Genomic DNA, 13,884 nt, shown 5'->3' with positions numbered 1-13,884 from the left:
GTGATAGAGTTCAGCTGAAGTCATTCTTTGGGGGGATATTTTGAGGTCGTATTTTATCTCATAGGCTATAGTAGGATTATTTCCCTCCATAAATCTGTACCGGAACTATTTTGGAACGTCTCTGTCACAAGCTGTCTACTGAGTTATGCGTAGGGAATAGTATCTGCTAAAGAGAATTGAGCAGCATGTGGACCACTTTTTCTGTGCAGGATGGAAATCTTTCAAAGCAGGTGTAGAAAAATACAATTACGTGTAGAAAACATACACATTTGAATAAATAGGCAGCTCAGATTCCCTCATTCTCCACATGTATGAAACACGTTATGGTAAGGTTTTGGGTTTTTAAAATTGTAAATACTGTAAAAAAAATTCAAACACTGAAAAGATACTGTGTAAAAAGTTAAAATTTTTCATTTTTCTACTTTCCCAGAGATGTCACTGGTAAGTGGGGTTGGTATTATGTGATATTAAGAAGAAACAGTGTAAGGATTACATTTGAAGTTTTGTCAAATGTATCTATTTTGGTGTCTCCCTCTGTATCAACTTTTACTCTAAAATACGTGGCTATAAAGTAGTTTATTCCTGCTTTCTAAGAAAGCATAGTGAGCCTCAGTGCTAGTTTAAATCTTAGATCTATCACTTGCTGTATAACTTTGGGCAAGTTCATTTCTGCTTTGTAAAACAGTAATATTATTGTGAATATTAAATAAACCATACAAAATTCCGTAAGAACTGCTATGTAGTGAGTGCTTCCCAGACTATTCCCTGAAGGCATGTATTCAGTTTTTACGTTCACTGCTGCATCTCAGTGTCTAGTAAGCTGGTGTTCTAAACAGCATTAGACAGCCAAGGAGACCATAACTAAGTCCTAAGATGCTTTCATTTCTTGAGAGTCTTGGAAAGAGTCACTCTATCTTGGTTTTAAAGGTAGGGTTTTTTACTAATATAATTTTATGCCATAAAATCCACTTTTAATGTGCAGAGTTTAGTCATTTATAACAAGTTGTGCAACTATTACCATTCCTGAGTTCAGTATGTCTAGCCGTCACCCCCCTTTCTTTCCTCCTCGGCCCCGGCAAATCCTCATCTTCTGTTGTCTCTGGATTTCCTCTTGTGGACATTTCATACACATGGAATCATTCCAGTGTGTGACTTCCATGTCTGGTCCTTTCATTTAGTTTGCAAGGGCCATCAGGTGGTAGCATGTATTTCTTTTTATGGCTAAGCAATATTTTCTCTATTCATCAGTTGGAGTTTTGGATTGTTTCTTATACTTTTTTAGCTGTTATGAATAATGGTGCTTTGAATGAAAACATTTTGTACAGACATGTTTTTAGTTTTGTTGGATACATACCTTGAAGTAGAATTGGTGGGTCATATGGCAACTATGTTTAATTCTTTGAGGAACTGCAGACCATTTTTTAATACCCTCTGATTGGGGTTTATCATTGAAGTCTGCAAGTCTCTGAAGAGATCTGAATGACTAAATATCTCCGTAGAAATGTCCAAAGTATAAATGGCTTATGTAGTGGGGTCTTTACCTATTTTTCCTTCTTGTAGAATCTTCCTAAGAGGACTGTGTCACTATGGTCTTACATAAATAGTCAGCTGGAAGACTTCACTAATCCTCTCTACGGGAGCTATTGCAATCACGTCCTTTATCCAGTAGCCAGCATGCGCCACCTAGAGCTCTGGGTGGGATATTACATAAGGTGGAATCCACGGATGAAACCACAGGTATGCACGCTGCAATATACAACCGGAGTTTTCCACTAAAGTACAACTTTATTAGATTTGTCTCCTTTACAGCAACTAAACAACTATCTGTGCATGTTTAAAACTTTCTACTCTACGTACTAATAGTTACAACTGTGCAGGGAAAGAGCACTGCACTGGGATAGGGTAATCACAGTACCTGAACCTTGATTTTGCTAGTGCTGACTGAACAATTCACTTCTCTATCTGGATAACTTTCAGGGAACTTAAAGAAAACAGCTTTTGGAAAATAAAAAATTCCATTCATTTTAAATGTTATGGAATATTTACTACCTATTCAATTAAAATCTGCAACTAAATGATAAGGTCTGAGTATTGTCTTGTTAATTAATTGTTTTACTTGGAAAAGTACCAGTTTCAGGACTATCTCCACAGGGAGTACTCTGGAAAAACTGGGAATGCCAGTAAAAGAGGAGTATTGTCAGTGGTCCCTGAACTTAATTTCTAGATTGGAAAGATAGGATTGGTCCCAGTGGCTTAAAAAACACATGCTGCAACATTTGGGGAATGACTTGACCTTGAATTTGATTAGGACTGCTTGGTTGAATTTTATGTTTGCTTTTGTAGGAACCTATTCACAGCAGATATAAAGAACTTCTTGCTAAACGAGCAGAGCTTCAGAAAAAAGTAGAGGAACTACAGAGAGAGATTTCCAACCGATCGACCTCGTCCTCAGAGAGAGCTGGCTCTCCGGCACAGTGTGTCACTCCTGTGCAAACTGTTGTCTGATGGACTGTTACATCATTGCTACGAACTCCTAATTACAGTGGCAGCTTTAGGAATAGAAAGCCTTCCGAACTGACATCAATGACAGAAAGTTCAGCTGGTTTATTTTAAATCTTTCTAGGGTAAGTTTAGAACTATAGCGGTACAGGTGGCTTACATTAAATAACTCCATATGTAATCACACGATTATGACACTAATCTTACAAGTCACTCAAAGAATATTAAAATACTTCAATCCTAGATCCACAGTAAATTTCTGATATTAAAAAAAATGTCTTGTAAGTTTTGGCATCTGCTAAGATGAAAATACAAAGTACTTTAAGAGAGCTCACTGCGCAGAGTAGGAGAACATTGAAATTCTGTGGCACTGGCCTCGATGTCATGATCAAAATCACTGGACAGCCCTTTCTCCATCCTAGATTCTTCTTTTCTGTAGTAATTGATTTATGTTGATCACTTTGCCTTTCACTATATGCAGAATGTGGAAGGTGAAAAGTCTTGAGGATATTATGGTGTAGTAGTAGAAAATTATCACTGTAATTAATTATTTATATACTTATTTAAGATATATTAGATAGCTTGTTCCAAAATGATGCCTTATAGCTATGTTTGGGGGTAAGTGAAGGGGAGAAAGTGGCACTCATCCAGGACTCAAAGAATCGCACACCCTTCAGATTCATTTCTATTTGCTCCATTACAAGAAACAACATGGAAAAACTCTATTTGCCCCACTTTATTTTAATTTCGTGTCCAAACATACAGAAGCTAATTGGCAGGTTTGAAGCAATATTTAAAAATCTTACTTAGGACTGACTTTTCTTGAAGTCTGTATAAATAGATTATGATGAGAATTATTATTAGGCTTAAGTTTTACATTACATATAATTTCCTTTGCAAATACTGTAATTCCACTGAATGATTAAGTCTACCAAAGAACATACTGCATGTAATTTCAATGCCAGTAAAGTAAGAAAGAGTTCAGTGCTAGTATAAACATTTGACTCCCTGATGTATATTTTACTGTACACAAGAGCCATATGTGTAATGTACTGTAACAAAGGAGCTTCATGTCCCTTGGTCTTTTAATTAAAAGAAATTTAAACTGACTTTTAAACTGTGTCCTTGTCTAATGTTTAACTTTTTCCCCATGACTGTTACTTTTAAGCTTTTGAGTATTACACACCTCCAATGGAAATCTTCAATTTGAACCCATTTTCCCCCTAACACACTAATCAAACAGTAAGCAAAACTATAATTTTTTTTACTCACTACATCATTGTACACATCATCTGAACCTAGCCCTGCTTCATCTTGTGATGAGGAAACAGTTTGTATTACTACACTGAATATTAGAAAAATCAGGACCAAGATGATTTGGTTATTGTGTGATATTTGTTATAAGACAATTCTTAATGGTATTTAAGTCTCATCTTAGTGTACTTGCATCCACTTCAAATTCTCCTCAAAAGTCAGAGAAATATAAGTGAAAATCTATCATTTTCAGGTTCAGAACCTTCCAGTGGCTTCTCTTCTTACAGGAATCTCTAAATTAAGAGTGCATTTACTTGAACATTTAAGATACACAATTGGTATGTGTGTGGAAGGGTTTAAAGCAGGGGTGCTTACAGTTTTTACATCTCTATACAAAACTTCTAAATTGACAGTTGTGTTTTGTAACTTTATCTATGAATATTGACTGTGCACATGTACTTTATTCTTTATGATCAGGGATATAAAATTTAGAGAACTTGTGTGACCAGATTTTACTTCTTCCCCTACCCCTATTTTTATGTTCCAGCGCTTCTCAATTCCCCCAATCTTGTAAACTTGGAACAACTGTTATCCCTGTGACTGACAGGTCTTATTCTGTAGAGTTTAGGCATTATTTTTAATTCACCTCTCCCAGTGCCCTGCCCTCCTCGGTGTGCACGACACTGTACGTGGCCATTACCAGCAGAGCCACTGCACCGGACTGAAGTCAACAATTCAGATGTGCACCACTGGCCTGGAGACATACTTTTCTTATGAAGCCTGGTATCCATGATGGCAGCTCAGAAAATACTTATGTATGAATTACACATAGAAAATACTCCTGAAACAAACGGTGAGCCCTGCTGTCGTGAGTGGATGGATGACAACATACCTTGTCCTGTTAACTCTCAGATAAGAACCTGGAGCAGTATTTTCTTGTTTTCAGTTCTGCCCTGAGAGTGTCAGGAGCTGGAGTGAATAATTATCTCAGTGTGAACACTAGCTGACAGATGGGCTGGGATTTAGCATCATTCAATTACTCTTCTCCTAATTAGGACTCAGAGCCACTAGAATTCAAATGATGGTTATACAATTTAATGACCTGAAATTCAAAAAAGGAGATAACAAAGTTTAATAGTTGAAATAGTAGTGGTTGAGACACAAATATTTACTGTGACACCCGAGTAGGGATTTTCAGTTTCTTCGCGTCTACAGGGTCACTTTACTGTTGTGAATTTGATCAAGATACAAACCTGCTTATCAGAAAATTGCACACACCAGCAAAAGGTTACATACAACTTTAGGAAATTCATGGCTCAAAATCTACTTAAGGATCCTAAATTAAGAACTCTCAACTGTAAAAAGACTTGACAAGCCTGTGCTCAGGTAGCCACAATAGTTCATTCTGGCTGTCTGGCTGTAATCCTAAAACTCCATTATCAATCACTTCCACGGAGGCATATAAAAGGCATTCCCTTAATATGTGGCTAATGTGTGCATTAGCACTTTTGTCATGGATGATAAGGTAATTCAACCTTGTTGGGCTTACTTTCTATGTAAGCATGAGAATGGGAAATTAGGTAACAAATAAATATACATTCTTAGTTTCTCATAATTAATAATGTTCTATTTAGAAATGTACTTTTTGAGCATTTACAACAAAGCCTTTATTAAGAGCTGCTAAGTTTCCGCTTTTCCTTAAAAAAGCTGCTTTATTTACTTAAGTGGTAAATTTATAAAAAGTTAACATTTCTTGATCTATTAAAAATTATATCAGTACAATAATTGTGCACAGTTCATATTACATTCATACTGTACACTAGTAAAAGCAAATATTCAAGGGGTCCTCTAAATTTCAAGATTAAAAACCAGAATACCTTGACAAAATAGCATGATTATAAACAGGTATTTAAAAACTGCAAGGATATATATGGTCACAACAGTGCCCTTGCTTTCCCCCATTCTAACGTTATTTCAAAATCTCATTTAATTGACAATTTGTTTATACTTTTAAAAATTCTTTCATAAGGTTAATTTCATCAGGTAATTCACTGAAAATGATTGCCTGGGTCTTTAAACATTTTTTAGCAGTGGATTAAAAAGCAATACTAGTGCATTTAATAGTGATCAGTGTTTGAAATGCCAAAAAGCAAAACAAAAAATCCTCTTAAATACATATATAAATATTTACATGTAAAAACATATTGAAAATAGAAATATTGATAAACTCCATCATTAGCAGAAACAATATTTAATTGGTGTACTGGAAAAGGGAAGTGGGCACTTCATGCCAGGGGAAGATTTAAAAATGAGACTTTTTAAGCAAACACTGCCTATAGGATAGCCTCATATTTTGCAAATTTAAACCTAATTTTATTATCTACTGTATAATGAACTATTTTAAAAAATCACATCCACAAGTAAAAAATTGGTAATTTGTTTACAAAGAGCAATATACCAGTACAGGAAATTTATCTAAAAGAAACAGATTATATGTGGCTTCTTAGGCTTAAAACTCCCCTGGTTTCCATTTAAATGGTTTAACATTTAGTCATGCTGCATACACAAACATTTAGTATAATGAAGCTTGGGTTTCTTAATACCTGCTACTCATTAATTCCAACTAAATATGAGGTCTGGAAAGTAAATTGTCAAAATCTGATCGATGAGGTACAGATTATCTGAATAAAATTTATGACCTGGTGCAAGTCAGTAATCCCAACACAAACTATTGCTCTGTAAAGAATTCTGTATGGTCTGCATGTCCTTCAATAATTGAAGATTTTTCCTGCTCTTTTCTCCAGGTCTGGGTTTGGCACAATCCTTCCTATTTGTGGTCCCTCCTGTGATCCCAGAAGAACGGCTGCTGCTGTTCCCTTCTTCATCCAGAGTTTTTTTGGTAGCTTTTAATTCCCTCTTCTGCTTCTCCAGCTTTTGTCTCTCCAGCTGTACCAAACAATGAAGACAGGAAAAAGAGAATTTAAAGAAAATGTTCTCTCATGCCAGCTGGTACTTGTTAAAGTAACTGGCTTACAGAAACTCAAATAATATGATCTAAGTTTATTTTTTTAAAAGCTTCAGAAGTCTTTTGTACTAGTCATTTAACAGTCAGGGCTTAAAATACATAATACGTAAGCACGTAAATGAGAGAAAACCGTAAATTCTGGTATCATGTGGTACTGTTGCCAACGAAGCACAAGCTAGGGTGAGTGAGAGGCTGGGAGGAAGGACTCACGGAGGGGACACTGGAAAGAGGGAAAAGCCTTCTGAGAAACTAGTCTGAGCAGGCAAAGCACATTCCAGACACACCAAGCCATGAAAAGGAGTTTTCATTTTATTCTCATTCCATTACTTTTAGAATAATTAGAAAGAAGGGAGATTTATTTAGTGTTACTTTAACTGAACTAGCATGTTTGTGTTCCATTAGAATAAAGTTTAATCAGTACAAGCAATGAATTAGACCACTGCTCCTACAGAAATCATTTACAACATGAAATGTGGAAAAAGTACTTTAAAAAAGCCCACATTTTAAAGTTGAAAAGACTCAAGTATGCATCCCAGCTCTGCCATTTACAAGTGAGCTACTCCATGCTTGGCAAGTTAATTGAGGATATAGGTTCATTTCCCAGAAAACTTGGTTCAGTTTCCTCATCTATAAAATGGGAACAATATATTTACTCACTTTACAAGCCTTTCATGGACATTAAATAAGATATACTGAAAGCGCCTGACGCTGTGTTGTCTATCATATGGTCACCAGGGAACAGTCAAACTCACTCTGCTCCATTGCAGTCAACGGTACAACAATCCTTCCTAACTGCTCTTCCTCCATATGGTGTTCAGCAGCCAACAATCCTGATACTTCTATTTCCAAAACATAACTCAAATCTGTCTACCTCTCCCTCCTCCGTCACTGTCTCCACACAATGCCACCCCCTAATAACCTCTGCTAAATGCTAACAGCCTATCTCGTTTTACAGCCTTAATAAATTAAGTAGTTATTTAGTAACAGTAATTTAATAATAATTTAATTAGTAACAAACATAACTAAAGATTTTTTCACATATTTATATCTGACTTTTTCTTTGTAAATTGAGAATTTCTAGGTACATTTTAGAAGATTTACTTGGGTTAAACTCTGAACTATTTAAATCTATCATAGATGGTAAGGTAGTTTTCATAAAGAATATTAAATTCAAAGAGAAACCTACTCTAAGTAACTAAAAGACATTGTCTTCTTTCCTAATCCACTTAACATCCATTCTTAATAATTAATGCACTTAATGAGGGTCTTCAGTAAGTAAGTATCTCCTGTAGCTCTTATCTACGACACACTTAGTGCCGTCACTTAGTGTACTCCGTTATATAGGGACCACCTCCTCAAGCTGATGCAATCTTCAGACTAGACGTGCACCACACACACGTATCAGTTGAGCCATCCAGTGCTTTATGCTGACCAGTTTGTTACACTCCCTTGGATGAACAGAGGTTCTACTGTATTTGAAGAAAAGTGTTTATTTTTGTTTTTCAATCATTAGAAACTTGAACGAAGGAAAATTAAGTTACCTGGGCTTGGTATTTTCGAACTTTAGTTATTTGATTGGCTTTTGCCTCCATCCTTCCCACCAATGCCTCCAGCTCACACTCTAAGTTTTCTTTCAGCTCTACGGTTGGTGACTCTTGGATAAGTTTTGCAAGCTGCTGATGATCACTATATACAAAGTAAAAGTAAAGTTTAATGAAGTTTTCTGTGTTTCATGGTTAGGTCCATTATACCTCACTCACCATGGAGTCACTGCTCTATGTGTCAAAGAGATTCAATTTTTTGAACAGAGCAACAAGTTTTTAAATTATCAGTGACAATTTAAAAAGTTCACAGAGGCACTGGACACAAGTGCAAAAGGGTTCTATTTTCAAAGTGTAACTTATATTTCTATTTCCCCAACAAGAGTATCACACATGTAGAAAGGAAATTCTAGAGAAGTTACAACCTAAATTAATGTACAGTCATGTGCCACATAACAATGTTCTGGTCAACAACAGACCAATATAAAACAGTGGTCCCATAACATTTTAATACTGTGTTTTTAGTGCACTTTTTCTATGTTTAGGTACATAAACACTTACCAGTATGTTACAAATGCCTACAGTATTTGGCAATAGTAACATGCTATATTTTGTAGTCTAGGGTATACTAAGGGTGGGAACCTGTGTCCTTCTAGATCCCCCAGGGTAGCCCTGACCAATCCAAACTTCACTTCCTTTTAACAAGGATTGGTTCTGTAAAATCAGGATTCAGTCAAAAGGCTGCATTCAAGGACCCACATGTGGCCCCAATATCGTATAGCTTAGTGTAAGTAGACTCTATGATGTTAGCATAATAGCAAAATCGCCTAATTATGCATGTGTCAGAATATATCCCCAGTGTTAAGTGATGGATGACGGTACATAAGCCCCTCAAACAAAGAAATAAAACTTAACGTAAGCCCCGGTCTTTAAAGCACTTAACAGTATTAGAGAAGGAGAGCTCCTTCCCCTTAACACGTGTATCTGTTATGTCCCAGCAAACTGGCTGCTCAGCAGTATTTTCTGAACACATGAAAGTAAGATTAATAAAGGCATGAAAAATTAAAAGTAAGGTTTAAAAAAATGAAAACTACAACTCACAAGCTCATTTGCCCAAATTCATCCTGTAAGGTCTGTAGGACTTCTGACAGCTCCTCGCTAATGCTGGGGGAGGGGGACGGTGTCACTGACAGCTTCTTACTCTTAGCACCGCGTGAAGACACTTGTTTTGCCAAAGGAACGCTGTTGATGACCCGATCGTTGCACAGAGCTTTACTGTGCTGCTTCATTAGATGCAAGACGTGCTGGACATTGGCCACCACCGCGTGGCTGGGAGTGGTGGACTAAAGAGAAATGAGGACACAAAGTACTATCTGAAGACACCTCCTCTCATCTGTTTTCCTTTTACTCCTTAGTCTGAGTAAAAAGATTCCAACCCTGCCTCCGTTAGAAATTTCCTCATTCTTACCACTGACAAAGAATGTCCCATACATTCAAGCTCCAAAATAACTGCAACCCACCTCCCACTGATAGTCACTGGCTTATTCACCCATCTCTTTAGCTGTAGGAAGAACATCTCAGGTGATCTTTCTGCTTCCCTTCTCTTCTAATTCCTAAGTCTATCATTTATCTTCCTAAAATCTATTTGAAAATCTCCTCTGACAAAAATCCATAGACTACAATATCCAGATTCCTTCTGCATGGGAAGTAAGCTCCTACATCAACAAGCTGGAGCCTACACGTCCCCATCTCATGTCCTACTATCTCTTACTTTCTCTCCATTTTTTTGATGAATCATATTTACAGATTAATTTTTATCTGTGTGGCAACTTTATATCATTCTCTAAAATCTGATTCAAATATATTATTTTAAAACATTTCCTTAAAACTGCCAGGTCATTAACTGGTCCATTCTCAGATAATGTATTAACATTTTTAACATAACCCTATCTCAGTATTAATCACAATACACTGTAATTGTGTTTGCCTATTTCATAATTAAGCAGTGTGCATCCAAGTGGCAGAGACGGCTGCTGCACTCATTCTCTACCCTGCAACAGCAGAAACCACTAAGTACGTGTCTGTCACATGAAGAAGCAACACTGGGTCGTCTGCTCAATCTGTGTTTTTGTTCTGGACACTAAACAACACTCAGTGTGCTGCTCCAGTTTACAAGCAGACAGCGAGGCTTGCTCTGGCTCCACAAACATCAGTAGATAGCTTATTTAAAAGAGGTATTTCTCCTGTAGTCCCAGCTACTTGGGAGGCAGAGGCAGGAGACTCGCTTGAGCCCAGGAGTTGGAGGTTGCTGTGAGCTGTGATGCCACGGCATTCTACCCAGGGGGATAGCTTGAGGCTCTGTCTCAAAAAAAAAAAAAAAAAAAAAAGAGGTATTTCTAGGCAGCACTCCAAACTCAATCAGGGTGGGGTCAAGACCTGGAAATTTGTATTTTTAAGTTTTCCAGCTGATTCTGATCAGTCAGACTTGGAAACCTCTGTGCTAGCTAAACAGATGCACTTCTTAAATTTCTACCGTTAGTCAGCAAATTGAGAAGAGCAATATATAAAAAGTATTATAACCACATCTACATGAGGTTTACTACAAGATTGTAAGGCTGACTCAGTATTCTAAAATCACTCAATGTAAATTACTATTTTGCTCATAACCTGTAATATGGATTTACTACACTAATTGCCTATAAGGACACTTTCAACATGAAATATGCAGTAGTTTCTGAAAATTATGTTGCTCCTGTTATTTTTTTGATTATATTTATTAATGTAAAGTTCACCCTTGAACAACATAGGAAATAGGGGCAAAGGGGGGCACTTATCTTCCACGCAGTCCAAAATACGTGTAACTTTTTATTTTCCTAAAATTTAATGGCCTATCAGCAAAGCCTTACCAATAAACAGTTAACATTAAATGTTTTTATGTTATGTTACATACTGCATTTTAACAATAAAGGAAGCTCGAGAAAAGAAAATGTTACTAAGAAAACGTGGAAGCAGATCTTCAGGAAGGTCTTCATCACGTCTTCACGTTAGGAGGCTAAGGAGGCACAGGCAGGAGAGGCCAGCCTTCCTGTCTCCCCATGGCAAAGGCCGGGGGTGGGGGGCAGACACACTTGGGCAACATGACATAAAAACATCATTGTCTGATTTTTGCTTTTTCATTTCCCTCAAAACGTGTTTATACAGCACCAATCCTTATTCCACCACTTACTTTGCTTCCACCCATAGAAAGGTCTATGTTTTAAAGCAAGTCAAAAGCAGTCTAGAATAACGAGAACCCTGTGTCACTCTGTCTTGATGCCAACTTACTTCCTGACACTACTTCTGCATCTTCGTCCTCAGTGTGTGGCAATGGTCTACAAGTCACCTTCTGTTAATTCTTTTGCCATGGTGTCTGTTAGCTCTTGAATTTCTCCAAGATTCCTACCTTGAAACCCCTCAGTTCCCACACCTTTTTTTGCAATATCTACAGTCTCTTACAAGATTTCTTTGACTAACTCTGTTAATTCTGTGATGTCACTTATAACATCTGGATACGGTTTTATCCAGCAAGAATTTATTATTTGGGGCTTGATGACTTTCAAAGCTTTTTCTGTAACAATGATGGCATCTTAAATGAGGTAATCCTTCCAGACTTTCTTGATGTTCTATTGAGGTACTCTTTTTAGAGCACTGACAATGGGCCTTAAAGGGCTTTATAATCCCTGATCTAGAGATCTAGAGGATGAATAAGAGATGCTATTCTGGGGAGGCAATTAGACCATTCTGATGCCTCAAGTTGAACTCATGAGGTTCAAGGTGCCCATGGGCATTGTTCAATATCAAAAGAACTTTAAAAAGCGCTCTGATTGGCAAGGTACTTACTTCGTGACAAAGCATTCATGTAACCAATCCAGAAAAAGGATTCTCCCTGTTCAGGCCTTTTCGTCATACAACCATAAAGCTGGGATTTATCTTTTCCCTTTAAGGCTCGAGGACTAGCAGCTTTATAGCTAAAGCCACTCCCAATCATACAGGTGAACTGCATTTGCACAGAACAATAGAGTTTGCCCAGTCCTTCTTGTCTTAAATCCTAGTGCTTGATTTTTTTTCCTAATAAATGTCCTCTGTGGCATTTTTTTTCCAGAGTAAGGCTCTTCAGTCTGCATTAAAAACTGTCTAAGCAGACATCCTTTGTCTCAATAACTTTCTTAATGACATCTGGGAGCCCATCTGCTGCTGCTGCTTCCCTTGCTATCTCAACATTTTAAAGTCAAACCTCTTTCTAAAATTATCAAACCATCCTTTGCTAGCAGTAAATCCTCCAGTTTTATATGCTTCAACTTTCTTTTGCTTTAAGTTATTATATGATGTCACCTTAGTCTATAGATTAGGTACACCTTTCTTACTGCAATCCTGCACCCACAGAAAAGCTTCTATCACAATACTATATAAAAAGATATTTTGCAAAAAGTGCAAGGTTTTCACACCTGCTAAGATAGTTGCAGGGATGGCCTCAAAAATTTCGTTTTCTTTTAAAATAAAACCAAACCATGGTCTTTCTGCCAGATCCAGTCACTCTGACACGGCAGCCGACTGCCCCGCAGACCTCAGTCTCCAGTGCAGAGCAAGCAGCTCCCCCCTTCCCTGTAGTGTCAGGTGTTTCTTCACGTCTTGGGAACAAGTCCTCCAGGACTAGTGTGGACTAACGTCACCATCTGTAGGGTTACTTTCTATAGGTCCCATGGTGTTACTCAAGGTTTACAGTATTGTACTAATGAGCGAGAACTTAGAGCCCTTTTACCTGTGATATTCAATTTACTAAGAGACATGAATCGCTCATGCAGAGATTTAAGTAAATACTCCAACACTTGAGCTCCCAACAACAGCACTAAGAAGTAGCTACCAAATGTTATATTAGTACAGTATGTACCACAGTTAACTTCATGCAGTTGTGATTTTCTGCTGTGTATTTACGTTTGTTTAAATTTGTCTTCACTGCAAATGGTGCCATGTATGGTATGTGTTTGTAGGCAAAAGTACTGACAACTTTTAACTTTTTATAACAGTTAAATAGTCAAATTTATGTTGTTCAAGGGTCAACTGAACTTTTAGAAAACATTTGTTCCCACTAATGTATTATATTTCCTAAGCTTTCACTGGGGGATTCCTGTGGATTTAAAATAAATAAACATGGAGGAAAAAAGCAAATAAAATTAAAATCCAGAAGAATGCTTACTTCCTGAGCTTCTAAAAGTGACAACATAGTTGGTATTCCAGCCATCTACACGTGGAACAACCAGGAGCACCAACAGTCCACGACACAGCAGCATAAACTAATGTAGGGGTGAGCATTCATTAAAACCCGTTCAAGGCTCGATGATACCTGACAGCATCATCATACCCACAGTTAAGTACTATGGGAATACAAAGTTCAAGTCAATGCATGACTTGGGAGAATGAGTCCTAGAAATGATCTAGATGTGAGGACAAAGAGGATGTGCTACCTACTGTAGAAGCTCTACCAGCCGACCACCCCGGGAGTGCAGCAAACTGTCAGCACACGGAAGG

The 13,884-nt window shown here is 37.3% G+C and overlaps 2 protein-coding genes across 9 annotated transcripts in view; one reads left to right on the top strand and one right to left on the bottom strand.

Annotated features, from left to right (window-relative positions):
- MTMR2 (myotubularin related protein 2) overlaps positions 1–2,741 on the top strand; it is a 109,253-nt gene extending 106,512 nt beyond the window's left edge. For all 4 annotated transcript variants that reach the window (XM_003780777.2, XM_003780776.2, XM_023511282.1 and 1 more), the window contains 2 exons: positions 1,561–1,737; positions 2,344–2,741. In XM_003780777.2, coding sequence (XP_003780825.1) covers positions 1,561–1,737; positions 2,344–2,505 — 339 coding nt within the window. In that variant the 3' untranslated portion in view covers positions 2,506–2,741. The remainder of the gene's footprint in view (positions 1–1,560; positions 1,738–2,343) is intronic.
- Positions 2,742–3,640: 899 nt separating this feature from the next.
- The window catches only part of CEP57 (centrosomal protein 57), a 53,060-nt gene continuing 42,816 nt past the window's right edge, over positions 3,641–13,884 (bottom strand). For all 5 annotated transcript variants that reach the window (XM_003780778.3, XM_023511289.1, XM_023511294.1 and 2 more), the window contains 3 exons: positions 9,421–9,662; positions 8,320–8,464; positions 3,641–6,699 (listed from right to left, as the gene is read on the bottom strand). In XM_003780778.3, the coding sequence (XP_003780826.1) occupies positions 6,463–6,699; positions 8,320–8,464; positions 9,421–9,662 (624 nt within the window). In that variant the 3' untranslated portion in view covers positions 3,641–6,462. The remainder of the gene's footprint in view (positions 6,700–8,319; positions 8,465–9,420; positions 9,663–13,884) is intronic.

Source organism: Otolemur garnettii, unplaced genomic scaffold (genome assembly GCF_000181295.1).
Source record: "Otolemur garnettii isolate 467f Iridium unplaced genomic scaffold, OtoGar3 scaffold00001, whole genome shotgun sequence".
Lineage (NCBI taxonomy): Eukaryota > Metazoa > Chordata > Mammalia > Primates > Galagidae > Otolemur > Otolemur garnettii.
The sequence above is the reverse complement of the archived record's forward strand: the minus strand, read 5'-3'. Positions and strand labels throughout refer to the sequence as shown.